Genomic DNA, 27,115 nt, shown 5'->3' with positions numbered 1-27,115 from the left:
TTCAACATTCCCTCGAGCATCAGCAACATAAAATTTTTGACCTGGAAGTTGCGAAAAATCTGCCAGAACATACGTTTCGTCATCCATTATGCAGCAAGAATATTTTTTTATAAAACTTGACTTCAATTTCCGTGCTCTGTTTTTGGCCTCTAAATTTTTAGTAGCGTTCCTGTCAGGAACTTTTTGAGCCTTGTATGTTTTTAAACCTGCATTAGCTTTAACTTTTCGTACCAAATAGTCCGAGCACTGAGCTAACCGGGCTGCTTTCCTACCGGATGTGTTGGGAGCTCTTTTGAAAATGCGTTCTATTTTTTTGGCTTTAGAAACATCATGTGGACCATTCCTTCTACCTGAACCAGGTTTTCTATCAACTGACAAGTTCTCCCGGTACTGTTTAATAACATTGGAAACAGTTTGACGGCAGACCTTTGTATGCTTGGCCAACTTTTTGTAAGACCAAGTTGGGTTTTGTTGAAAATATTTAATAATTTCAGTACGCACTTTTTTCTGGTCACTCATTTTAATCAGATTAACAAAAAAATTAATATAATTGACATTACACATAATAACTGACATGTTTTTCAAAGGTAACTTGATCAAAAAAAAATTCAAATAATACTTGGGTTAAAAAATGTAATGAAAAACGTGTGTTAAGAATTTTTCGATCTCACTCCTTAATAACACAAAATTCATAATTTTGTTAACGTAATACCTCGAAATTTATTAAGACATTTTTAAATTAAAACAAACATACATCAACAATTAAATATTTAAAGAAAAACTTATTTCTTTAAGTTTATTGCTCTGTTTTAAACGTTTTGAAATCATCATTATAACAACAGCGTGTTAATTATTTAAAAAAAAAACATTAGTTTAAAAACAAATTAATTTTGTATTATTCATTTATTAAATTCTCTTTAATGTGTATTCTTAAAAATTTTACAACGATATGAAAACGAAAGTGTTGAAAAATATGCGAAAAATTGAGCCATCGTTAACGTTGTCAATGTCAATCAAACAACGTCGTCATAATCATCATAAAAATACAATTATGGTGTCGTGGTTGTTTGTGGTTTTACTTATAAACTTAGTTAATTTAACATTATGTAATTATGTAAATGAAAAAGAGAGTGAAAACAAAATGTCATCAACAACAACAACAACGAGTGCGATAAATTCGAATCCAAAAACTGCTGTGACTACTAAATATGCGAATGAATCATTATTGGAGGCACGCGAATTATTTGAAGATTCAGCTGGTAGTATGGTGTGGTCGGAATTTCTAGAGGATTATGTTTTAAGGTATACATTTACAATAAAATATTCACATAAAAACAACCTTAAACACAGTCATTAAAAACAAAATGTAATGCTTAAGGTGTGGTTTCTGCGACTGTCGTTTAAACGTAGGTTAAGCAATAAATGTTAATATTGTTAATAATCTAGGTTTAAACGGGCAGTTTTGTTGAAGTTAACTTTGCCAAAACTCTCATTCACCCTTATCGTGGTTGGCGTAAACGTCATACGCCTACGACAGTTTCGTACTAGATTAAAGAAACAGTTTGCATTTTGTCTTTAATCTAGTACGAAACAGTCGTAGGCGTATGACGTTTACGCCAACCACGATAAGGGTGATTAACTCTGTTTTTATACCCTTCACCTTGGTGGATCCTTGTAGATAGCGGAGTCGATTAAGCCATGTCCGCCTGTCTGTCTCAATCAATCAATTTTCTGAAGACCCCATATATCTTCGGGATTCAAATCTTCAATAATTCTGTCAGATATGCTTTCGAGATGTTTGCTATTTAAAATCAACAAAATCGGCCCACAAATGGCTGAGATATGAGGAAAAAACCAGTATAACCTCAATTTTTGACCTATTTTTGACCTATATCTGGATTACTAAGTCATTAATATAGACAATATGGATATCTAATGATAGATATTTCAAAGACCTTTGCAATGACGTATATAAAACCATAGTAAGTTGGACCTACAATGGGTTAAAATCGGAAAAATATTTTTTAACCCGATTTTTTTTTTAAAAAAATTCAAAAAAACATTTCGAAAAATTTTTTTCACAAAAAATAAAAAAAACTGTAAAAAAAATTATTTTGTTTACCTAAAAATATTTAAAATTTTTATTTTGAAGTATAATTTGGTGAAGGGTATATCAGATTCGGCACAGCCGAATATACTAGCTCTCTTACTTGTTAATTATTAAGTACAATCAATTAATATAATCGGCCTAGCTTCACCTATCGGTTTTGATTAGTCTAGTAATTTTTAAGAGATCAGAAAAATATAGCGTCATTAGGACTACAACTCTTTTACATTTTTAGCAAATATCAAAATGGCCCTAGCATAGTCGAATAGAGCATTGAATGTTATTTAAAAAAATGGTAATACTTTTTCGCGGTAGTCAAAAAAGTTCAGCCACAAAACGCGATAAAGTTTGGAAATAATTTTTTATGTTTTTTTTATTAAATTTTTTCTGGCTAGAATCTATATTTAAAATTTGCTGTAACGGGAAAAAATCGGCTGTTTTACTATAAAAAATAAGAGAAGTAATAAAAATTTTAGAAAATTTTGACTTTAAAAAATCTTGGGTTTTGTGGGTGAGGTTTTTATTCCAAAATAACCCGAAAAAAATGTTATCATAAAAACACAGCGAAGCGCACCGGGCCAAGCTAGTGTTTTATAAAAGTAGGCGCATTTACGAACAAACTGCTATTAAAACAGCGAAAGAATAGTATGTGAAAAAATAATTAAAAGTTTTCATAAACAGTATAAGAAAGACTTGAACATTGAAAGAAAACCTGAATCAGGAAAAAAAAGGTCTAACAGTAAGGCAAAAGAAGTCGAACAACTCGTTTGAAAAGCACCAAACACTTATATCAGAAAAGAAGCTCGGAAAATAAAATACTCTGATCCTTTTGTGCGCAAAGCCAAGCTAATGCTGGGTTGAAGTCGTATAAAGTTCAGAAAGTTCCAGATCGCAATGCGGTAAAGAACTTAGAACTTTTATAAAAAATACACCTGTTGTGTGATGGATGATGAAACGTATGTACTAGCAGACTTTTCACAACTTCCGGTTCAAGAACAATACCGAGCAAAACAAGTAAGAGAGCTAAATTCGGCTGTGCCGAATCTTATATACCCTTCACCAAATTATACTTCAAAACAAAAATTTTAAATATTTTTAGGTAAACCAAAATTTTTTTCCAGTAGTTTTTTTCATTTTTTGGAAAAAAAAATTTTTGGAATTGTTTTTTTTAATATTTAGTGAAAAAAAACTTTTGGTGAAAAAAAAAATTCGGGTTAAAAAATATTTTTTCCGATTTTGATCCATTGTATTCCAACTTACTTATGGCCTTATATACGTCGTTGCAAAGGTCTTTGAAGTATCTATCATTAGATATTCATATTGTCTATATTAATCAAGATATAGGTAAAAAATAGGTCAAAAATCGAGGTTGTCCTGGTTTTGTTCCTTATATCTCAGCCATTTGTGGGCCGATTTTCTCGATTTTAAATAGCAACCGAGCCGGAAGACTCCGGAGATATTGATGTATGAATTGTGTATGTAAATTATTTGGTGGCTTCGGAAAGTTGATTTCAACAGATAGACGGACAGACAGACGGACATGGTTTAATGGACTCCGCTATCTATAAGGATCCAGAATATATATACTTTATAGGGTCGGAAAATTATATTGTGGAATATTGTGGAAATTACTCAGTTACTTTGATCAAATGATTTTATAAATGAAACTGAATTTCTGAGAATAAGACATACAATTATTAGGAAAAATAAAAAATGGGTTTCCCGGTAGGCTAGTTGTATGTGTAGCAGTCAGTTAGCCGGTCAGTAGAATCAGGCCTGTTTCACTACAATGAGCTTATACAATTTTCTAATCTAGGGAATCCGGCATCGATGTAAAGGTTAAGTAATTGTTATACTTCTACCGGGTTAGTCTATACCCCTATATAGCAATGAAAATTAGTATTTGCTGGGATGTCATGAGGCACCCTTGACGACAACCTGGATATAAATTAGAGACGGTACGGTCTTAGCGGAAACAATATACACTCAAAACCAAGACACTCACGCCCAATATTGTGCCAGACCTACTCTTGTTTCTCAGAGTCTGCTATGGGCGATGAGAAACTGACAAACTAAATACGACAATCATGCGATATCCAATCTAACGTGCGGAATTTATATAATTTCAATGAATGTCAAATAAGAACAACCGAGAGTTGTTGCATGCAACATTTTGGCAGCTTCGAATATTTCTCCAAGGGTTATCACACAACAAATGTGATACTGGAGAAGCGTTATTGATCACTGACCGACCTTATTAATATCTAAGGTTTCATTATCCATGCTCCAATTGCTGACGGCTAGTGCTTTGAGAGCCATGAATAGTGTTGCGAATGATTTCTTTGGTGATCGTTACAGAATAGTTAAAGTTAGTTAAGTTACAATATAACTTGTAATTGTATTTAACATAAAAAATTATACTTAAATAAAATATCCATGACCCCCGTAAAAGCTATGAAATTTCCCCAGATTATGAAGCACGATTATACAGGACTTGTGAAGAGCATATAAATGAAATGAAAATACGTTTCACTAACTCGGATGTCATTGAATAAGGTGACATTCGAAACTTCAAATGTAATAGACATGCTTTTTTTCCAATTTCGTGGGATGGATTTGAAAAGATGTAAGAGTATCAACTTGTTCATATCATTAACCCTACAATTGTTATGCTCATAATTGTTTGGATCAAATATTCCATTTTATTTGTTCTAATAAAATATACTTAATTCTTCTGTATTATATTTATATATCTTTCATTACTTATATTTTAGCCAAAGTCCTACTAGCCGCACTTCGAAAGATCTACCCTATTATAGTGAAATGTCTGGACCTGGTGGTGGACCACCCTATCAAATGATGATAAATCCCGGTATGGGTCCAAATCCCTCAAATCCACAACAACCCATTAACTATCATTCCTCTGCCTATAAAAGGCCAACTATATTTATAAATAAACGTATCGGAGAAGTAGGTGTAGAATTGGAACCCCACAAAAGACCGCCCCAACAAGTAGTTAATCCACAATTCAGACCAATGACAAATCAAATGTCACAACATCAACAACCCGGACTATTACATCAATTATTTGGTTTAGGTGGATCTGAGTCGGGTATTACAAGACCCACTTCAAATATTCCCACGTCTCCGGGAGGATCGCAAATGCAACAACATATAAGACCACTGCCGTTGCAACAACAACAACAGCAGCAGCAGCAACAGCATGTAATACACAATGGTCAGCAAACATTTAGAGCAGTGTCGGAAAATGATTTATATCTACTGGGTGCCATAGAAAAGTTAGTCTATCGTGTAGACTATTTGGAGAGTAGAGTGAGAAGAACAGAACAATTGATTTATTATCTAATGGCTGGCAATAAACAACAAACAGAAGGTAAATATTAAATAGTATATAAGAATGTTAGTTATACATATTTGTTTTGTTTTTTAATTATATCTCATTATTTTCAGTACGTGATCCCTGTCCTACAAACTTTACCAGAATCAGCGATAACTGTTACTATATAAACAGTTATCAGGCTGTTAATTGGAAAACAGCTAATTCCGCTTGCAAAGCCTTAAATTCTCATTTGGCTGAATTTGAAAAGGCTTCTGAAAATGAAGAAATTATGGCCTATTTATTAAACCAACCAAATCACCGTGGTCGTGATTACTGGTTAGGTGGTTTAAATCCCGGACTTTTATGGATCTGGGCCAATTCAGCCAAACCCGTAAATCCCAATATGAATCTAACCTCCATAGCCATGTCTCACAAGGAGAAACAAGACAAAGATACCCAATCGAATACTATTGATGTTGATGAGAAAGATGACAAGAAAAAAACTGATAGTACTGACATTTTAAATAATACTGTGGAAATCGAAGGTCAGGGAAGATGTTTGAGATTGTCTTATAATTCGGCCAAACACAGTTACAATTATTATGGTCAAGAGTGTACTACCAGACATCATTATATTTGTGAACATGAAGACAAAACTTTAGATAATAAAATTAAGAAAATTGCCAGGGATTTAAAACTATTTGAGTAAATCCTCGAAAAAGAGGAATGGGTACAATTGTATTAATTTTACTTGAAAAGTGATTTTGTTTTACTAATTAATTTTAAGTGTTACATATTTGTGAGAAGAATTTAATCAATTAATACATAAATACTTTAGTAATTTATTTGTTTGTATAAGAATAATAAGTTTAAATAAATAATAGAAAAATATATTTGCTTTATAATTTTCATTCATTAGTGGGTTCTATATAGAAATGACTATTGCATAAAGCGCTTTTTGGATATAGACCATAACTGCTCTATATCAAAAAAGGGCACAAGAGTTTTTCAAAATCCAATTCACCAGAAAAAAAATACTTAAAAAATACACCAAACAATTGTTTAAAAACTTATTTGTGTTACCTTCTTCAAAAGTCTACATATTATGCTTTTAATCGCTTAGAGTCATAAATGTGTTTTAATAAACACAAAATTAACTTTGCAAGGACTTACGAGATGACCTTCGTATATATATTTTTTTTAATTTTTCATGATAAGAAAAATTAACGAAATCCCATTCAAAAGATTGCTAATCTGGCAACACAATTTCTCAATTACGTCTCTTTCAAATACAACACTGTGCCACCACGACGCCACCTGTCGCCATGTAGCAACAACTAGTTAAAATACAAATCACTAGCGACACTCCGTTCCATTTTGACATTTAGCGAAAGTAAACAATATAGGCGGACGGGTTTTTTATGGAAAAATATAAATTTTTTGTGCAATTTACCTGTAAAAATATTCATACGTTATTAAGTAGAATATAAAACGGACAAAAACCATGAGTTTGCAACCGGCTACTGCCCAAACTCCAACAACTTCCCAGGATGCTTGTTATATCTCGCTGTTAGGCTTGGCAGAACATTTTCGTACCTCACAACCACCAAACATCAAAAAGTGTATACAATGCCTGCAAGCATTGTTTACGTTCCATCCACCTTCCAAAGTTGAGGCCAGAACTCATCTGCAAATGGGTCAGACACTGATGGCCTACACCAATAACATCGATTTGGCGCGCACGCATTTAGAGACGGCATGGAAATTGTCAGAGCCCTTACTGAATTTCGATGATGTCAAATTTGATACTGCTTCATTGCTGTCGGAGTTGTACAGACAAACGGAACAGAGTTCTTTGGCTAAAGCAATGTTGCGGAAGGCCATAGAGCTGTCGCAAAACAACGTTTACTGGCACTGCAAACTATTGTTGCAACTGGCACAACTGCATGCCAACGACAAGGAATACACGTTGGCATCAGAACTATTGGCTGTGGGTGCTGAATCGGCAGACGAGGCTAGTGCCACGTATTTGAAAGTTTTATTCTTACTATCGAGAGCCATGATCTTGATGATAGAACGAAAAACTAACGATGTGTTGGCTTTACTCAATTCCGCTGGTGCTATAATCGACAATCACATAACAAATCCACATCATAAGGAGTACTTGAAGGTGTTTTTCTTGGTGCTGCAAGTGTGTTACTATTTGGCTTTGGGACAGGTGAAAACGGTGAAGCCAAGTCTAAAGCAATTGCAAATGTCTATACAAACAATTATGGCGCCAAATTGGCCGGCAGATGATGGTAAGCAGCAGAATCTTAGCGTATGTTTATTATTTTTCTTAATTTTTTATATTTTATTTGTAGTAATATTTGGACAAAATCCCCTGGATATGTTTGGATGGCTACCCAAAGAGCAACTGTATGTATTAGTTTACTTAGTAACGGTATCACATTCCATGATGGCTGGCTACATGGATAAAGCACAAAAGTATACCGAAAAGGCTTTGACACAAATCGAAAAGCTAAAAGCACAAGATGACAAACCCATATTAGCGGTATTCAAGGTCATACTACTGGAGCACATTGTTATGTGCCGCATGGTTATGGGCAATCGTGAATTAGCCATACGGGAAATAGCTGCCTGTCGCGACGTATGTTTGGCCAAGGGCCCAAATGGTCAATTACTTAAGCGTCATTCAGCACAATTGCACTGTTTGGTGGGATTGTATGCCATGTCCACGAGTTTCTTTGAACACGCCGAAAAACAATTTCTAACCTGTGTGGCCGAGACGAGCGAAAGAGATTTGAAATTATTCGCTAATTTAAATTTGGCTATAATTTACTTAAGAACAAAAAGAGATCAGGATTTGAAGCAAATATTGGATGCTGTTTCCACAGAAAATACTCACACGTATAGTTCTCAAGCTTTAATGGGTGGATTTTATTATGTCCAGGGTCTTCATGCCTTTCACAAGGCAAGTTTCCATGAAGCCAAGTAAGTAGACTAATGCTAAAGTTTTTTAAAGTAGACATTTGATTGATATTTTGTGTAAATTTTTAGGCGTTTTCTGCGTGAAACTTTAAAAATGGCCAATGCAGAGGATTTAAATCGTTTAACATCTTGTTCATTGGTTTTGTTGTCTCACGTCTTCCTCAGCATAGGTAACTCTAAAGAGAGTATGAATATGGTGACACCAGCTATGCAATTGGCATCAAAAATACCCGATATACATGTTCAGCTGTGGGGTTCAGCCATACTGAAGGATTTACATCGTATGTCAAAGGATGCTCTACACGAAAAGGAAGCCTACGCCAATCATGTCAAATATTCCGAAAATCTTATTGCCGATCAATTGAAATGTGTACAGAGTATACATCATTCGTTAATTGATTGGTTAAAAGGACCGCCGCCGGCAACTGGAGGTGTTGCCGCCATTACAGCTGGGGTAGGTAATACTACTGTTGCCACTAATCAAGTTGTACCATTACCCACTAATCAACCAGTGATGCAGCAGCCTACGCAACAGCCTCTACAAATACCAATAACCGCTGCACATTTACCGTCACATCCTCTGCAACAGCTGCAGCCACCACAACAACTTCTACCATCCACTAATCCCACCCCTCATATACCTGCAGCACAAACTGTAATACAGCAACAACCTTTAACACAACAGCAACAACCTATTGCTTCAACTTCCACACAACAACCACAGCAACAAATGTTACCGCAGCAGCAGATGATTATGCATCATCAACTGCCTCCCCAGCCTCAGGTGATTTTGAATCATCCGCAACAAACCGTTCAATATATACATCAACCAATTGGTCCCCAAGTGCAACAACAACAATTTGGTCAGTACTATTAGTTTTGTAAAGTTAAGCAGAAAAGGAATACAGTTTGTGGTTTAAGTTTCTAGGAAAACAAACAAACAAATACTTCAAAATGCAGCCTATAACATTTTTTTTAATAGTTTTAAGTGATAAGAAAAAGAAAGTGAAAAAATAAAGAAATCTTTTAAAAAACTGAATTTGTTTTTCGTTATGCTTTGAAAGTAGATGGTGAAAAGAAGTTTTGACAAATTTGTTTGCATTTGAACAAATTTTAAGTGATATGTGACACTTTGTGAAATATTCAAACAATTCGAAAATATTTTAATTGTTTTTTATTTTTTTAAAAAAAAATTTTAAGTTCGAAATTGGAAAATATGAGAAATTGTCTTCAAACTAAAGTTATTTTTTATAAGATTTCGAGATTATTTTAACAGCTTTATCAATTTTTCGAAGATAAGCTCGTATTTCCTTGATTTCGAATATAATATTGCATTGTAAAAATGTATAAATTACAAACCAAATATGCAAGTCGTACTGAAAGGTATAAAAATGGTTTTTAGAATTCGGGTTATAATGAAATTGAAAGTTGTACACAATTTTTTTTTATCGGGGACGCAAACTTTCAAGTGGGCGTTGTTTTTTTTTTAAAAAAATATTTATGGCGGACTGAAGTTTGATTAAGTTTAAAAACTTCTTGTATTTTTTAAAATTTCATAAAATTGTTATTGAGAAAAAAAACTTGATCGTAGAACAATTATATATAAATAATATAATTACATTAATTCCACTTACCGTTTACCAGTTTTTCTTAATATGTATCTTGATATCTTGAATTAGATTAATTTAATTGCATCTATTTTTATATTACATAACCTTAAAATAAATATAAGAATTTTTGAAAAATATTAGATAATTTAAACCTTATCATATCTATCGGCAATTTAACCTACATCTTCCATAACAATTTCCAAAAGTTCTTCATTACTGTTTGAACTATTGCTGGCAGCTGCTAAATTATTCTTAGCATCATGAGAAATTGTTACATAATCATCAGCTTCATTTTCAGTATCACCACCACTGGGACTATTAACAAATTTACCATCTGTATCCTCCATTTCCATTAATGTTATGTGATACTCTGTATTATCGTTGTCAACTACTGACTTATCTAGTAAAGCTTGTATTTCTTTTTTATTAAAGTCAGGATGCTGAGTTTTAATGTGATGTCTAAAGTTGGATTTTTTCGAGAATTTCGTTTCGCAAAAACATTGGAAAGCCTTATTTATGTGGGTTCTTTCATGCATACGACAATCACCGGTTTGTGTAAATGATTTTGTACAATAGCGACATTTAAACGGCTTTTCGCCGGTATGTATACGTCGATGATTTTTCAATACACACAAAGTGGCAAAATGCATTGGGCAAAATTCACAGGCATAAGGCCGTTCACCCGTGTGTTTGCGCATGTGCTTTCTTAGGGAACTGGGTGAGCTAAATTGAGCCGGACAAATCTCACATTTAAAGGGATGATCACCAGTGTGCGTACGTTTATGGGAAAATAATTCAGACTTGGTTACATACGCACTGGGACACATGTCACATTTAAAATTCTTCTCATTGTTGTGACGTGTCAAATGCTGACGTAGATTTGAATTTTGACTAAAACTCTTGCCACATATTGTGCAGAGGAATGGTTTTTCCCCACTATGTACGCGCAAGTGATCAATTAGTGAATTTTTCATGGTAAAAACTGTAATATAATAAATTGTGTTTAAATTTTACATACTCAAAGAGAATAATTATTTGAAAATACCTTTTTTGCAGACATGACATTGATTACGTGCGTTTCTATTGTGATTTGAAATCATATGTTGACTTAGTTCCTCCATAGTTTTGCAAACAGTAGCACATTCTAGACATTTATGTGGATTTTCATGGGTGCGTTTATGAGCTTCCAAATTTTCTTCGGAAACAAAATTACGTTTACACTCATTGCACTGAAAGAGAATATATTTATATAATTAGGAAAAATCGTTTTGCTGAAATATTGTTTTTTTTATAACACCAATTTATTGAACTATGTGGGCGTATGTCTAGCGCAATTAAATTTTTAAAATTTATCATGTAAAAACAAATCGAGTAAATCGAATCCACTTGATTTACAGAAGAGCAAACTAAATCGTTATTCGGATTCGGTTTACAATTTTTTTTTTGCTAATTACTCACTAATTTATTACAAATTTTTATACCCTTCTCAATGAGTGGTATGTTTATCATTCCGTTTGTAATTTCAACATTTTTCATTTGCCTTCCCATAAAGTATAGCTATTGTGGATCGTTATAGATACTGGAATCAAAATAGCCATGTGTGTCAGTCTGTTAAAATCAACTTTTCGAAGCGTCCAAAAAAATAATTTAACAGCCAATATTTTTTTTTAAAAAACATTTTTTAGCAACATCTTTTTTTACATCTTGCTCTTTAAATTGAGTAAAGTTTTCGTTAAACACAAAAACATGCGATCAACTTATAAATTATTCGTTTTTGAAATCACTCGGTTTACAAAACAGGGAGATAATGTATCTGTGTAATTTTGGATCATTAAAACGATTCTCCTACCTATAAACATCTAGTTATATAGAATTTATAGGTCCGCAAATAATTATTGCAGGAATTACAAGGAAAATACAAACATAAATATATCATATATGAAATAGTATAGCATACCTATATTGGGAAAACTATATAACAAACTTACCTTAAAATTACTAATCATACAGACTTGATTCTTCATATGATATGTCAATGATTTACGTTGAGCAAATCCAGCCTGACAGTAATCACAAAAATACTTTATATTTGTTAACAGTAGTTCCTCATTTACCGATGACGTTACTTTTTCTCTTGGCAGTAACTGAGGTTTAGCCACATTATCTGCTGTTAATTCCACATTCATATTATTTTGTTTGGCTGTATTATCAGAAGAAGACGGCTCTTCAACACTCATTATAGGTTCAACTGGTTCAGCAGCGGGTACATAGTCAATTATAAGATCAGCATTTTTAATACCGTGTCTATTGGCTAAATGCCTTTTAAGAACCTTAAGACTAATAAATGTCATTATGCATTGCGAACATTTGTATTGGCCCTTTGGTTTACTTGATGATCTTGTGCAGATGGATGATTTTTGTGGTTTTACAGTTTCATCGGATTCTTGGGGAGTTGTGCCTTCCGAACTATCAATTTCATACTCATTGTCAGTTTTTAAATTTTCATTGTATATATATTCGGTGTCTTGGTATATCTGATTTTGTTGTCCATCTTGTGTCTCTTCTACATCACCTTCATAGTATTCAATGCGATTGCATTCGGTATTTTTTGGCTGCTGTTCTGAAGTGGGAATAAATATTTCTTCTACTACCGAACAATTGGAATCAGCATTAGAATCATCGCATAATATATAGGCATTTGTGGGAGTAATCTCATATTCCGTTTGTATTTCCTTGTGGCTTAGAAGTGGTCCTGTTTGTACACTACTATGACTTTGTAAAGGCTTCTCTACAGGCACAGTTAGTACCATTGATGATATAAGTATATTATCGTCTGTCTGTACAGCGGAAGAGGTCACAATAGGTTTTTTGGGAACGTAATCTAATGGCTCAGGTACTGCATTTGGTAATAATTGCCTAAGTGTTCTATCTGAATTTTCACATTTCATTTTGAACACAAAACAACGATTGATTTCACTTATACATTGCAGACATGCTTTCTCGGGCATGTTATCGCCCAACTGAGGCTGTAGAGATATAGGAGAGGAACAATTATTAAATATTTTTGTATTTTAAATACAAATTACATACCACTAATTTGGCTATTTGCTTTAACATATCCGCCACACAACCCTTTCCAGCTGATCCACCATCATATATGGACAACAATGGCGCATCCAAAGCCAGACAGCATCTACATATTTTTTCGGTATTCATTTTGTTTTTATAATTTTATTAAGGAAAATAACATAATTAAAAAGAAAAATTAAAAATTTTTATCAAAAAAATTTATTTTTTCAGACGCTTGTCAACAAATATTTAAAATTAAGGCTGCCACACTTATGTTCCTTTTTAAAGCGTAACCGGACTAACTGTATTATGTTCCCGTTTTGGGAATTGCTTTATTGTAAAGTTAATTAGCTTTCGATTTGAATAAGAAGTTAATTAATCCAAAGTCCAATTGGAAATTAAATGTATAAAGTAGTTTGCAATAAAAAATTTTCAATTTACAAACTTGGAATAACATTACAACAAATCTTTTAAAGTTTAAGCTGAATATAAATTTATTTGAGTAATCTACAATTATTGATCGAATAATTTGTATACCCACCATCCAAAAATATGGGTGATATATTGATTTTGTCATTCCATTAGTAACACATCAAAACATTGGTCATATAACCAAAAAGTATTTATATTCTGGGTCCTCTTAAGATTCTAAGTCGATCTAGCTATGTCCGCCTCTCTGTCTGTCCGTAGAAAACACTATGGGGCCCAAACGAAAGGAGCAAGGTGCCTGAAATTTTCGAGAAATACTCTGTGCTGATAATGTTTGTTTGGTATTGAGAATTGCCAATATCGGTCAATAATTTCACCTAGCCCTACATGTTTATTCTAAATTAAAAAATAGGCATAAATCAGGATCGTCGAAACTGTTTGCATTTTCATAATTTTTTGTGAGTTGATAGCTCTCATGGTTATAAGCTCTCATGATATATTTGGCAATTTCATTGTATTGTCATTCACTGCATAATCAAATAAAATCCTTTAAAATTAACTAATAAATTCATTTTATTTTAATGTTTTTATGAAATGAATTGTTGAAATTTTCAAAAGATCAATTAAGATTTTTTATTGGCCATAACCGGTTATAAATTTATGTAAATTTTAGATTTTAGAGAATTACATACAAATTTAATTAATTTGAAGCTCTGAACTAAAGTAACCACTTCCATTTTCCCCACCATTAGCAAAATAAATATGGCAATATTAAATTCCCAAGAAGAATTTGACAGCGACTTGTTTACAAATAAAAATTAATTAGATACCGATTCATACATAGCACAATGAAAATATAACAAATTAATTTACAATAAAACATGTTAAATATTACTGAATTAACTTGTCGCGTTTGTTTGGAAGAACAAAATGTTCTAATAAACATCTACGATGAGTTGGAAGAACTACACACAAACCTTTGTAATCTCTTAGAAACATGTGCTGACCTTCAGGTGGGTTTGTGGATGCTACAGAGAATGTAAAAACTATTTTACAAATTTTCCTTTACAGATTAATGAAAACGATATTTTCCCTAAATACTTGTGCGAAGATTGTACAAGAGAACTATTAATAACATCGAAATTCCGTGAGAAATGTGATAAATCCAAAGAAATTCTTCATGAAATATTAGAAAACGCAAAGCTGATAGAAATTGAAGAATCATCGAACTCAAACGATATTATAGAATACTGTGCAGAAGAATTGAATGAAATAGACATAGAGGATTTCATAATTGAAGAACAACCTTTAGAGGCAGAAACAGAAGAAAATGATGAAGTAATTGAGGATATAGTAGCTGCAGAGAAGCAGGATAGTGCTTTATCCTTATTAAGAAAAAACATTAATGAAGCCCCACACGAAATACAATTACTTAATCACATGGAACATGAAAACGTAACAGAGGAGTCTGCAGTAATACAAGATAATTCCGATAAATTAAATTTAGTCACAGAGAACTATGTGGAGGAACATGTTATGCCTGTTATTGTTTCATGGGATAATTCTGATGTAGTGGTACAGGAAAAATCAACAATTTTAAGTGAACCCAAAACATTAAGTGATAAATTGAAAAAAACTCTTATTTTTAAATGTGATATATGTGGCGCCATATTTAAACAAGCCATTAATTTGCAAAAACATTTACAGAAATCACACGATCCTATGCATTGCTTTACCTGTAACAAATGTGATCATTGGTTCTCTTTAGAAACAGAGTTTTACAAACATGCAGAAACCTGCAATTATTTAGAAACAACTGCAGATGTTAGCACAGAAAATAAAAAACTGAAAACCGATAAAATCTTTTCTCCAGCCTTAGAACAGGATAACAATCGTAGATGTATATATTGTGAACGTGATTTTCCTACGCCATTTGCTTTGCGTATGCATATAAGGACACATACAGGAGAAAGACCATTTCAATGTAAATATTGTACGAAATCTTTCAAAACACAATCACAACTAAATGTACATCATAAAAGGTAAAGGAACTTAATTATGTCTGCTTAGTTGTGAGCCTAAGTTTTTTCTTTTTGTTTCATTTTACAGGCACACTGGCCAAGCTGATTATATTTGCACGATTTGTAATAAAACCTTCTACGAACAGAGTAATCTCACGGTTCATATGCGCTCACACACAGGCGAACGGCCCCATGTCTGCACGGTTTGCAACAAAACCTTTACCCGTGTCTTTCTGTTGCAATTTCACATGAGAACACATACAGGTGAAAAACCCTATAAGTGTAGTTATTGTGATAAAAGTTTTCGTCAGCATACAGATTTACGTAGTCACCTGACCATACATACGGGCCAGAAACAACACACTTGTATTTTATGCGGCAAATCTTATATAAAACGTTCACATTTAGTGCAACACATGCGCAAACATCAATTACATGCCGATGTTATGGCGGACGGTGAAGCTGCTCAGTTTGACAACGACCAAAGTACGGATGAGCTAAGTACAGCTACTAATACTATTCAAAATTATGTGCAAAATCCAGAAATTGTTTATAGTTTTGATGAAATTATAGAAAGTGAAGATGTTGTCTCTCAAACGGATGAGTTTACATAATAAAAATTGTGTTTATTTATAAACTTCATTGGTTTGTTTAAAATACTTTTCAATGTGTTGCCTTAAGATATACTTTTCTTGTTGACTGGCAAAAGAGGCTTCAATTGCATTAAGCGATAGTATGTTAATATCAGTTTTGTTTAATTCAAAATGTTTACAAGCTAATTTGAATTCTTCCGTCAACGTAGTATCGAATACGCCGCTATCGTCTGTGCATAAAACTGCTTTAATTTTATTTTGAAATAAATATTTAAAATGATGGCTGTCATAGGAGGTAACTGTGCCACATTTCACATTACTGGTTAAACAGCACTCTATGGTAATATGACTTTGTAGGCACTGTTGTAGCTGGACTTGGTTTAAAAATGTGCCGTGGCCACAGCGCTGAAAACCAAAATCTAACATTTCTTGAGTCTCCTCCGGATTTGAGACTTCAGCACAGTGCAATGCTAAATTTAACATAGATTGCTTGGCTTTGCTAAAAACATTTATAAAATCATTGAACTTGCCTTTGTTGGGATTGCCACTTAAATCTACGCCCTTGACTATATCGGGGTATTTCTCATTAAAATCCCCGGCTAAATTGACAATTTCCTCAGCACTCTCCACCGATTGGGCACGATCAATAGATATTAAAAGCTTTACCATAATACTATACTTTTCGCTATATTCCTGTATAGCCTCGATTATAAGCTTTATGTATTCCCGGCGTGTCATATTCTCATTTAGTTTGGGTGTAGTCCTTAGTTCTAAATAAATCACATTATCCTTGGCAAAGTCCCTTATCACCATCTCACATGCAAGTTTTAAACCCTTTGTAGTTGAAGTTAACTCGTGCATAAAGGCAAACTTTTGAAAACAATAATCCAAATCTGTGTTATCAAATTCTATGAATTTTTCACATAATTTTAAAAATTGTTCACTATTTTCGCCATACAATTGCTGGCCGAGTTCTTTAATTGATTGGGTATTCAGGGACCCATTGAGGTGAGCATGCAATTCAATTTTTGGTAAATTTTGCAAAAAAGCGTCCATTTTAAGTTAAAGTTTTATAAAAATTATAAAAAGGCTCATAAAAAACAATAATATTAATACCAAGGCGAATCTACAAATTCGCCTTGATCAATGCGAATTCAGATATTTAAATTCGCCTTGAATAATATTATCTGATAAAGTGTTGCCAATATGTGAGGAAATATTTTTTAAAAAAGTCGAATGTTGACAGACAACTTTTTAGATTGTTACAAAAAATATTTAACTTCAACATTAATTATTTATATAAACACAATAATATAAATAAAATGATAGCGTGCAATTTGGTGCACTTGTATTTTTTATAAAGTTAAATAATAAATAAAAATTTTTATTATAAAATAAATATTTTTCTATACAAAATTTATCCAACATTTTCCTGTACAAACTAAAAGTTTTTATACATATCGTCGAAATGCAGGAAAGTGTTTAATAATAAACATGTCAAATTAGTAATGTAAAAATGTGTTTACTATTTTATAAACTTACATTTAACTATTAGAAACAAAAGTGATAATATTATTATCGCCTTCATACATTTCATTTTTATTGCTACATAAATGTAGAAACAAATGGTAAAGTTGAAAAAAGTCAAAATAGTCGGAAAGTCGAAAATGATCGATTTAAATAAAAAGTCAACTTTCATAAAAACGAAAAAAGGTCGAAAGCTTGACTTCTTGTTTTAACTTTAGAAGAACCCTACTCGCTCCTCATTCACTGTGCATCACTTAAGCAACAAGAAGAAGCATTAACTTTTGTAAACAAAATTGTAGGAAATTTATTTTTGTGCGAAAATTTATAAAAAAACGAAAATATTTAAAATTAAATAAAAGCCATGGTGGGCTTATGTCGTTTATGCGCCTCCCTACGTAAAATGGATGTGTTATTCTCCATTAAAGATGAATCCAGTGAAATATGTGAAAAGTTGCGAAAATGCTTTCAACTCAATATAAAGATGCAGGATGCTCTACCAAAATCTATATGCCTAGAATGTATAGAAAACTTAAATAAATCACATAAATTTTATACAAAAGTTACCGAGGCTCAAGAAACTTTGCAAGCATTATATCCCGACTCCAGCTCACAAGAAGATAATAATAGTCCAAAGGAAATTGAATCCGTGCAGCCATCTCTAGTGGAAACTTTGTCAGCGGTAAAGGAAAATAGCGCAAAGCGTAGCTCATCTGTGTTGGAGCGAGATAAAGTTAAAACTACCGATGAAAAACCAAAAATTCTAGCAAAACAAATCAAATTAGAAAAATGTTTGGCAGTAAAAACCAACAATTCCTTAAATGAGTGCCAAAATGATAAGAGTGGAACGAAAACAAACAAATTGCGGGAAAACTTTATAGAAGATGTATGTATAATGCTGGATATGACCAAAGAAGAAGCCATGCTGGAGAGTTCTTACGAAATTTTAGAAACTATAGAAGAAAACGATGTTGAAGATTTAACAGAGGAAAGTACAGAGAAATATTTTAATTCTCAAAATGTTTGTGAGCAGGAAGAAGAACATTATGATGTAGAGGAGATTACGGCTAAAAACCCTATAGATGTTTTAAATGATATTGAATTACAGGCAACGGAGCTTAACGAAAAACCTGATGATATTGTAGTACCGGATAAAGGATTAAATATTGAATTTGAATATATGGATGATTATGAGGACGAAGAGGAAGATGATGATTTAGATTCTAACTTAGATATTAAGCAGTCAATAAATGATGATCAAGTAATAAAGGTATGTCTATATTATTGCAAATTTTATTTTAAAGCTTTCCAATGAAAAATAACAATTATTCATTTCTCTTTGCCAGCATCCTCCTGCACAACAATTAGATTCTTGGAAACACTATAAATATGTATGTTTTATTTGCAACAGCAATTTTTCCAATTTTACGCAGTTATACAGTCACTTTGCACAAGATCACCAGAAAACACAACAGGAAAAGTTACAATACAAATGTTATGATTGTCAAAAAGTCATACCACGTTATAACTTCTTCCTCAATCACATACGTTCCAAACACCATCCCAATTTAAAGTTGAGATGTGATGTGTGCGATTTAAGTTGTCAGACCTTTGAGGAGCTTGCGCATCATCGCAGTATTAAATGTAAAGAAGCGAGCCAGAATGTACATACTGTACCATGTAATCAGTGTTTCAAAAGTTTTCACAATGCATACGGCTTACAAAAACATTACAAAATGCAACATACCCCAAAAGGTAAATCGAAATATCAGTGTATGGAATGCAATAAAGAGTTTCAGTATAAGAGTTGTTTAAAAGTGCACGAGCAAATTCACACAGGTGGGTGTTGTTATATGATAATAATATATCAAACATTTATTAAAAAACTTAATTTGCAGATAAAAATACATACTTCTGCAGCTTTTGTGACAGTACATTTACCAATAAAAATAGCTTAGGATTACATCTTTACGTTCATGTAGATGAAAACTTATATAAATGCAATATATGTAACAAAAGGTTAGTTATTTATTGTATGGGGATACACTTATATTATTGCTATTGCTAATAAATATCTTAATTTCGTTTTAGTTTCAAAACATTCTTATCACTCGATCAACATCAAGTGATACACAGCGAAGAAAAACCCTTCAAGTGTGAATTTTGTGATAAAAATTTCCGAAAGAAAATTCAAAAAATTGCCCATGAACGTACACATACCGGCGAAATGCCATTCAGTTGTGGACAATGTGATAAACGTTTTCGTTTTCTCAGCGCTCTCAATGCTCATATTAAGATACATACTGGCGCTAAACCTTATTCATGTGAATATTGTGATAAAACATTTGCTGATAGCTCAAATCGTAATAAACATGTTAAACGTAAGCATGCCAATGGCTTATGAGATGTAAATATACAAGACTAAGAGATAGCAGTGAGAGTTGTTTAATAAATAAAGTTATTTTGATGTGAACAATGCTCATATAAATAAAAGATATCTGCAATAAATTTTTCTACTCAATAAAAACATTCATATGGAAAAATGTTCTAAAATTTTGAAAATAACGGCTAAATATTCTTTCGCTAGCATTTAAATCCTACAAATTTCAACTCTGCCTAAAAATACTCCTACTTTATACAAGTATGTCAGTGTTAAATACAACACTGTTTTCTTTAGTTCTACGCGCGTTTTCCGGTCGGTATGTGTCGGTAGTGAAATTGATAAACATTTTTAAATATCCGGTATATTAATTATATATAGTGTATAATAATAATATAATTATGTATTATACAGTTATTTTGAAATTCCAAGTTTATTTACTTATTTATTACCAAATTACTTTGTTATTACTATTTAATTTTTATTGAAGGAAGGTACGTACAACACATTGAATGCAAAGTAAATAGGTATACAGCCCAATTATGAATAAAAAATTCCGCGGGAGTTTTTTCCCTTTTCTCATTTTTCCTATTCAATTTCAATGAGAAAAAACTCCCGGGGAACGAACTCCCGCGGAATTTTTTATTCATAATTGGGCTGATAGTATTTTCGAATATCTGCAGAAATTGTGACTGAGACTCCCTTCTTCCTTCCTTATTTGTTTGTTACCGCATATTATCGTCAGTGCATTTATTTAGGTTTAACCAAAAGCGGCGCGGATGTTAATGCAAGTGTCTCCTGTTAAGCTAGAAATTAAAGTGGTCGGAGAAATGGACGTTACTTACCCCTCCCATACAAAGTAAATATTTATTATTATCGAATATATCTAACATCTATCTATTTATGGATTACTAAATAATGTGAGATTCTGAAAACTTTGCGTGAGTTATTATGTTGCCATTCATGTACTCAGATAGTTGAGAACAACAACAACAAACAACTGTACGTAGTTCTGAACAAGAGGAGGTTCCTTCCCATTTAAAGATAAAATTTCATTATCGAATGTTTTGGGAACTACTATTTACTATTTCAGTTTTTTCCTACTTCGTTTAAATTGTGTTATAACAGTTCCGCTCTTGTTGGAAGTTCTTCCCTGGGGAAAAAACTTCGGGTTGCTGAGTTGAGTTGACAATCTTTGACCGATTGTCGTGCGAACGAATTGTGTTTGTTGCCATTACCGGTTGTTTGTCTTAAAGTGAGTGGAATTGTTATTAATGAATGAATGACTTAGACCCCTTTCACACTAGGCAATTTAGTTGCGCTAGTCTCTTGCCCAACAACAAAACAGCATGTAAAATTTTCTTCTCCTTAACCCGACGTTACCTCGGGTATCTACAAACACAAGAGACTTGCGCAACTAAATTGCCTAGTGTGAAAGGGGTCTAACTGGAGATCTGTAAATGGGTGGTATATATCAATCAGATTATACAAAGTAAATAAGTTAGTTATTTTCGAATATTTAAAGTACTTATTTATAGCTAAAGTCTTCTTAACTTTTAACAAATTACTTACAGTTGCGAGTACAAAAAAAGGAAACGCTTAAAACTAGGCTTAAAACTACATTCTTTCTTGTTTAGTTCCCGATCTACATACAAGCTCCCATTGATTTTATATGGGGTTGAGATCGGGGGATTGTGGCCTGCACTCGAAAACTTGCACATCATTGCACAACTTGCACCCACGACAGCCGGTTCTACGCACCGGAATGACCCGAGTTCACTCAGCAAACACTGCTGCTACAACAACAACAACATAATTGTTGTTTAAAATATTGCTTGAAAAGCGAATAGAGTGCTTAGATCCATTTTTTCATGAAAAAGAGCATGCATGTGTATCTCACATTATTTAATGGCATTCTTATTTCCTTAAATTTTTGTTACAGGACCACCAACACCATCACGGGAGAAATACCATATCTTCTATATAAATAAAAATCAAATGTCGTTCGTTGGTAATTGCATCAATTGAGAACGACTGGATTTAGACAATTTTTTTTTTTAAATGTTGGTTATAGTCCAACTTATGTTCTTACGGAATGAAAAATTGACCACGCCCACTTTTACGCCCACTTTTTACGATTTATCCAAAATCGGAAAACGGCTGCCCCGATTTTACCAATTTTTTGTTTCAATGTTTATAGTAATCCAATTTAGATTTTTATTGAATGAAAAATTGACCACCCCAATTTTTTTGATATATCCAAAATCGCAGGACGCCTGGACCGATTTGGATAATTTCTTTTTTTAATGTTCGCAATAGTCCGAAAAAGTTTTTACAGAAATAAAAATTGTCCACGTCCACTTATTAAATACATTTACAAAATACATCGATCTGTGATCACTCATATTCAGACCAAAATTCGATTACTTATATAAAAACTAAAAATATCTTAAATCAATAATAATTGGCCAATAAGCGTTTAATCAAGAAAAGGAGCTCGATCTGTGATCACTCATATTTCTGACCAAAAATCGATTTTTAATATAAAAACTCAAAATATCTAAATTCGCTAATACCTTGGCCAATAAGCGTTTAGTCAAGAAAAGGGCTCGATCTGTGATCACTCATGTTTCTGAACAAAAATCGTTTTTTAATATAAAAACTCAAAATATCTAAAATCGCTAATAACTTGGCCAATAAGTTTTTAATCAAGAATAGACGCTCGATCTGTGATCACTCATTTTATTTACATGTATTCTGTTGTTGCAAGACATTTCAAACCGCTTCTCACAAATCGAACACAAGATTTTTTTTTTAATTTGGACAGGACAACGTCTGTCGGGTCAGCTAGTTTAAAATATAAATGAGCTACCTACGTTCAATCTTATATGGATATTATTTCTTATCCCACACCATTATGGGGAGAATATCCATCTGAGCCAAATAAATTTTTACCACTTTGGCGAGCGGTAATTTTTCGTGGACGACCACTTCCTGATTTTCTTTCCACATTGTTTCTCAGACGAAATCTCGATGCAATTTGTTCGGCACACCATGGATTTGCTAATATAAAATTGAAAGTCTTTTTATACCTTTCACATTCTAAATTAAACACAAACAAGAAATACCAGTATTAATTGTATTCATTTATTTTTTTATAGGAGGCTAATCCACTGAACCGATCCTCTTGAAATTTTTGCTATATGTTCGTTCCCCTATAACAGGAAGGATGGAACGAACAATTTGCTATTTTATATTTTGAAATTCCAAGTGGACGTGGCACCTTACGTAAAAATTAATATCAAATAGCTGGAAAACTATAATTGTGAATGACTTCAAACTGTACATGATTCAATTTTTTATCAGTTCATGAAGATCAAACAAAAATGGAAAGGAGCGAAACAGGGGGTAAGTCACCACTAAATAGTAATTTATAAATATCTTGAGAACTATAATTGTGAGATTTTCAAGCTTAGTCCGAATAACTCTTAGCATTTTACATTATTTAGTCGGAATTGGATTAGTTTGCGTATTACCTCGCATACAAAGTGCATAGTTAATTTCGAATATCAGGAGAACTACAATTTTAAAAGTATTTTAACTTTGTATGAATCAATTTCATATAACTGTACGGAGTTTAGCGGAAAATGGTCGGGTTAGGAACAGTTTATTATTATTTTAAATAACTTATATTGCAAAGTATTGGGTTAAAATGCTAATAATATATTCACTCTTCACTACTTATACATTGACAATTTGAACTCATTAGTTTAATACGGTGGTGTCATTGGAGGCAAGTACTACCACGTTTTCTTACAAATATTAACTTAAATATCTATTACAAATTGTCTTTGAAAAATTATTTTTCATTTAAATTGTAATAGATTAAAAAAAGATGTTGAATGGTGAAAAATTTTAAATCAATTTGAATATTAAAATTGTAATCACTCAAATGTTTATAAAGAGTTTTATAAAGATTTAATTATGAATTTGGTAAAACAGTACTGGATATATCTGATTAAATGTCAATCATTACCAAACTACTTCTAAGTAATGCAGACGGTATGAACTAGTCATTGAAAAGTAAGTTGTTCAGTAAGTGCAAGTTTTTACTGGGTATCTTTCAAGAATTCGTTTTATAATTTATTTCTGTTTATATACATTTCTACCCTTCACCATGAGTTGCAAGTTTGTCATTCCGTTTGTAATATCATTTGCGACCCCACAAAGTATATATATTCTAGATCGTTATAGATAGCGGAGTTGATGTAGCCATGTCGGTCTGTACATGATTCATACATCAATATATAGGGAATTCTTCCGGCTCGGTTGCTATTTAAAACGAGACAATCGGCTCACAAATGGCTGAGATATAAGGAAAAAGCCAGGATAACATCGATTGTTTACCAATTTTTGATCTATACTAAGTAGAGTTTTTCTTTTCCCGCACTTTTTCATTTCCCGGGAAATCGTGATTAGTTTTGAAATTTCTCGGGATCCCGGGAATTCCCAGGATCCCGAATGTAGACTTCGTTAAAAAGCTAAAAAATGTCTTTGGTTTTAAAATCCAATAAAAATTTAATATATAGAGATAAACTGACTCGATTTCTAATTTTGGTTATATACAAACTAGTCACCATTTGTCATTTGTATCGGAATGGCTTCAATTTCCATTAGATTTTGTTCTACATTCTTTAGATTCCAATTAATTCTGTTAATTCGCAAAAAATAAATATTTTATATTTTTATGCCCTTGACCTTCGTGAGAAGGGTATATATGTATAAGTTTGTCATTCTGTTTGTAATTTCCACAATATAATTTTCCGATCCTATAAAGAATCTATATTCTGGATCCTTATAGATAGCGGAGTCGATTAAGCCATGTCCGTCTGTCTGTTGAAATAAATTTTATGAAGACTCCAGCTATCTTCGGGATCCAATAATTCAATAATTCTGTGACACATGCTTTTGAGAAGTTTCCTATTTAAAATCATCAAAATCGGTCCACAAATGGCTGAGATATGAGGATAAAACCAGGACAACCTCGATTTTTGACCTAAATCTGGATTATTAAGTCATTAATATAGACAATAATGATATCTAATGATAGATATTCAACGACCTTTGCAACGACGTATATAAGACCATAGTAAGATGGACCTACAATGGGCCAAAATCGGAAAAAATATTTTTTAACCCGAATTTTTTTTTCACCAAAAATAACAATTCGAAAAAAAAAAAAATTTCCAAAAAATAAAAAAAACAACTTGAAAAAAAAATTTTTTTTTTTACCTAAAAATATTTAAAATTTGTATTTTAAAGTATAAGTAGGTGAAGGGTATATAAGATTCGGCATAACCGAATATAGCTCTCTTGTTTAATTTTGAATTGGCAATGTTTTGCGTATTATATCAAAAATTAAGTAAAGAGATGTTCATTAAAACTTGAAGAAAACTCAATAATATTGAACAAAATTCAATTCCACGGAACGTGGTTTTATTCCAAAAATTTTCGTTTTACTCTTTGTGAAAAAGCAAAACACTAAAATAATTCAACTATCGATCGGAATAGAATTCTGTGACAGCCCTGAACATTCATGAGTTTTTAGTATAATTTGAATAATGAACTTGTTATTGGTCTATTTGTTTCACGTCCCGGGAATTCCCGTGAAAAACTCGAATACAAAGTCATTAATAATATAGGCAATATGGACATCCAATAATTGATATTTCAAAGACCTTTGCAACGGCGTATATAAGGCCAAAGTAAGTCGGACCCACTATGGGTTAAAATCGGGAAAAATATTTTTTACCCCGAGTTTTTTTTTCATCAAAAAAAATTATTTTGTTATTAAATTTTTTTTATTATTAAATTTAAAAAAAAAATTTAGAAATTAAAAAAAACTTTAAAAAAAATTAAAAAAGAAATTTAAAAAAAAAAATTTTGACAACATTTTTTTTCGCTAATAAATAATTTTTTTTTTTAAATTTTTTTTACCTAAAAATATTTGATAGGGAGAGTATAATGATTCAGCACAGCCGAAATAGCTCCGTTACTTATTTTTTTTTTAAATTTTAAATAATTGAGCTTATGGCTTTCAAAATGTATTATTTTAGTTAGAAGATTATATAAATAAAGTACAAGTATGTACTATACACTGTAAGAAACGAAGTAAGATCTTTATTATTTACCCAATCTATACGACTATAAATAAAACACGATAAATGAATTGTGAATACCTTTTAAATATATATTTAATGTTCAGTATCTGAATCTGGAATAATAATTTCAATTTTTATTTGATTTCTTTTGTTTGTTTGTTTGTATTTGAACTAAATTATAAGAAGATCCTAATTATAATTATATTATTTTGAATAATATTAATAATAATAATAAGTATATAATTTATACTAATAATAATAATAATATTTATTATATATAAAAAAAGCATATAATTATTTTTTAGTATAATTTTTCTTTTTTACAAAGTTGTTATTTATTTCATTATGAGTATATTCAACATGTTTTCTATTATGCACTTTTGTTTAATGTTTGTTTATTTTTTCTTTAAATTTATAATTATTAATAATTATTTTAGTTTTTGTTTTATTTTTGGCTAGCTACATAAAAACTCATTCACAGTCAGACAATTTCATTGATTTTTATTTTAAATATTTTTGAATTTTTATTTAAATTTTAGGTTTTTTTTTGTTTTAGTTTTGAATATTCGGTTTATCTATACTTTGTATATATATAATGTATGTAGGTATGTTTGTTTGTTTATTATTAATGTATTTTGCAAATACCATATAAAATATTTAATAGTTTTTATTTGAATTTAAGAATATCTTAAATGTTGGTTTTTTGCTTGGCCATGGGATGCTATTTTAACGAATTTGCTTGGTTTTTTATTTTTTATTCAATTTTATACTTCGTGGAGAATATTTATTTAAATAGTTTTTTTTTTATTATGTTTTAGATATTTTTTATTTTGTAGTGGTTTGTTTAGTTAATTTTTAGTTTTGGGTTTTTGAATTATGGCAGCAAATAG

The 27,115-nt window shown here is 31.8% G+C and overlaps 5 protein-coding genes across 5 annotated transcripts in view; 3 read left to right on the top strand and 2 right to left on the bottom strand.

Annotated features, from left to right (window-relative positions):
* Positions 1-13,347, bottom strand: part of LOC135960158 (zinc finger protein ZFP2) — a 63,373-nt gene extending 50,026 nt beyond the window's left edge. Inside the window, exons 1-4 of the mRNA XM_065511422.1 lie at positions 13,139-13,347; positions 12,037-13,074; positions 11,094-11,277; positions 10,073-11,030 (exon numbers count right to left, since the gene is read on the bottom strand). Of these exons, the coding sequence (XP_065367494.1) occupies positions 10,222-11,030; positions 11,094-11,277; positions 12,037-13,074; positions 13,139-13,264 (2,157 nt within the window). The 5' untranslated portion in view covers positions 13,265-13,347 and the 3' untranslated portion in view covers positions 10,073-10,221. The remainder of the gene's footprint in view (positions 1-10,072; positions 11,031-11,093; positions 11,278-12,036; positions 13,075-13,138) is intronic.
* Positions 4,901-6,338, top strand: LOC135948811 (uncharacterized). The gene is made up of 2 exons (XM_065498263.1): positions 4,901-5,501; positions 5,579-6,338. The coding sequence occupies exons 1-2, from the start codon at positions 4,931-4,933 to the stop codon at positions 6,154-6,156; spliced, it is 1,149 nt and encodes a 382-aa protein (XP_065354335.1). The 5' UTR covers positions 4,901-4,930; the 3' UTR covers positions 6,157-6,338.
* Positions 6,835-9,477, top strand: Mau2 (Mau2 sister chromatid cohesion factor). Its single transcript, XM_065506186.1, has 3 exons — positions 6,835-7,747; positions 7,811-8,441; positions 8,508-9,477. The coding sequence occupies exons 1-3, from the start codon at positions 6,952-6,954 to the stop codon at positions 9,313-9,315; spliced, it is 2,235 nt and encodes a 744-aa protein (XP_065362258.1). The 5' UTR covers positions 6,835-6,951; the 3' UTR covers positions 9,316-9,477.
* A 1,054-nt stretch (positions 13,348-14,401) lies between the features above and the next one.
* Positions 14,402-20,125, top strand: LOC135957027 (zinc finger protein 624-like). Its single transcript, XM_065507721.1, has 7 exons — positions 14,402-14,559; positions 14,618-15,588; positions 15,656-16,175; positions 18,040-18,954; positions 19,031-19,523; positions 19,583-19,703; positions 19,776-20,125. The coding sequence occupies exons 1-7, from the start codon at positions 14,428-14,430 to the stop codon at positions 20,086-20,088; spliced, it is 3,465 nt and encodes a 1,154-aa protein (XP_065363793.1). The 5' UTR covers positions 14,402-14,427; the 3' UTR covers positions 20,089-20,125.
* Ada (adenosine deaminase-like protein) lies at positions 16,153-17,216 on the bottom strand. Its single transcript, XM_065506082.1, has one exon. It carries the CDS (start codon positions 17,214-17,216, stop codon positions 16,194-16,196), a length of 1,023 nt encoding a protein of 340 aa, XP_065362154.1. The 3' UTR covers positions 16,153-16,193.
* Positions 20,126-27,115: the final 6,990 nt, after the last annotated feature.

The sequence above is a fragment of the Calliphora vicina genome, chromosome 1 (genome assembly GCF_958450345.1).
Source record: "Calliphora vicina chromosome 1, idCalVici1.1, whole genome shotgun sequence".
NCBI classification, from domain to species: domain Eukaryota; kingdom Metazoa; phylum Arthropoda; class Insecta; order Diptera; family Calliphoridae; genus Calliphora; species Calliphora vicina.
The sequence above is the reverse complement of the archived record's forward strand: the minus strand, read 5'-3'. Positions and strand labels throughout refer to the sequence as shown.

What these genes read in the sequence shown, in the direction of transcription:
- LOC135948811 (XM_065498263.1), top strand. Translation starts at nt 4,931, where the DNA reads ATGTCTGGACCTGGTGGTGGACCACCCTATCAAATGATGATAAATCCC. An exon ending in CAATAAACAACAAACAGAAG is followed by an intron (nt 5,502 to 5,578) that starts GTAAATATTAAA and finishes CATTATTTTCAG; the next exon opens with TACGTGATCCCTGTCCTACA.
- Mau2 (XM_065506186.1), top strand. Translation starts at nt 6,952, where the DNA reads ATGAGTTTGCAACCGGCTACTGCCCAAACTCCAACAACTTCCCAGGAT. An exon ending in AAATTGGCCGGCAGATGATG is followed by an intron (nt 7,748 to 7,810) that starts GTAAGCAGCAGA and finishes TTTTATTTGTAG; the next exon opens with TAATATTTGGACAAAATCCC. An exon ending in GCAAGTTTCCATGAAGCCAA is followed by an intron (nt 8,442 to 8,507) that starts GTAAGTAGACTA and finishes GTAAATTTTTAG; the next exon opens with GCGTTTTCTGCGTGAAACTT.
- LOC135957027 (XM_065507721.1), top strand. Translation starts at nt 14,428, where the DNA reads ATGTTAAATATTACTGAATTAACTTGTCGCGTTTGTTTGGAAGAACAA. An exon ending in ATGATGATCAAGTAATAAAG is followed by an intron (nt 18,955 to 19,030) that starts GTATGTCTATAT and finishes TCTCTTTGCCAG; the next exon opens with CATCCTCCTGCACAACAATT. An exon ending in GCACGAGCAAATTCACACAG is followed by an intron (nt 19,524 to 19,582) that starts GTGGGTGTTGTT and finishes CTTAATTTGCAG; the next exon opens with ATAAAAATACATACTTCTGC.
- Ada (XM_065506082.1), bottom strand. Translation starts at nt 17,216, where the DNA reads ATGGACGCTTTTTTGCAAAATTTACCAAAAATTGAATTGCATGCTCAC.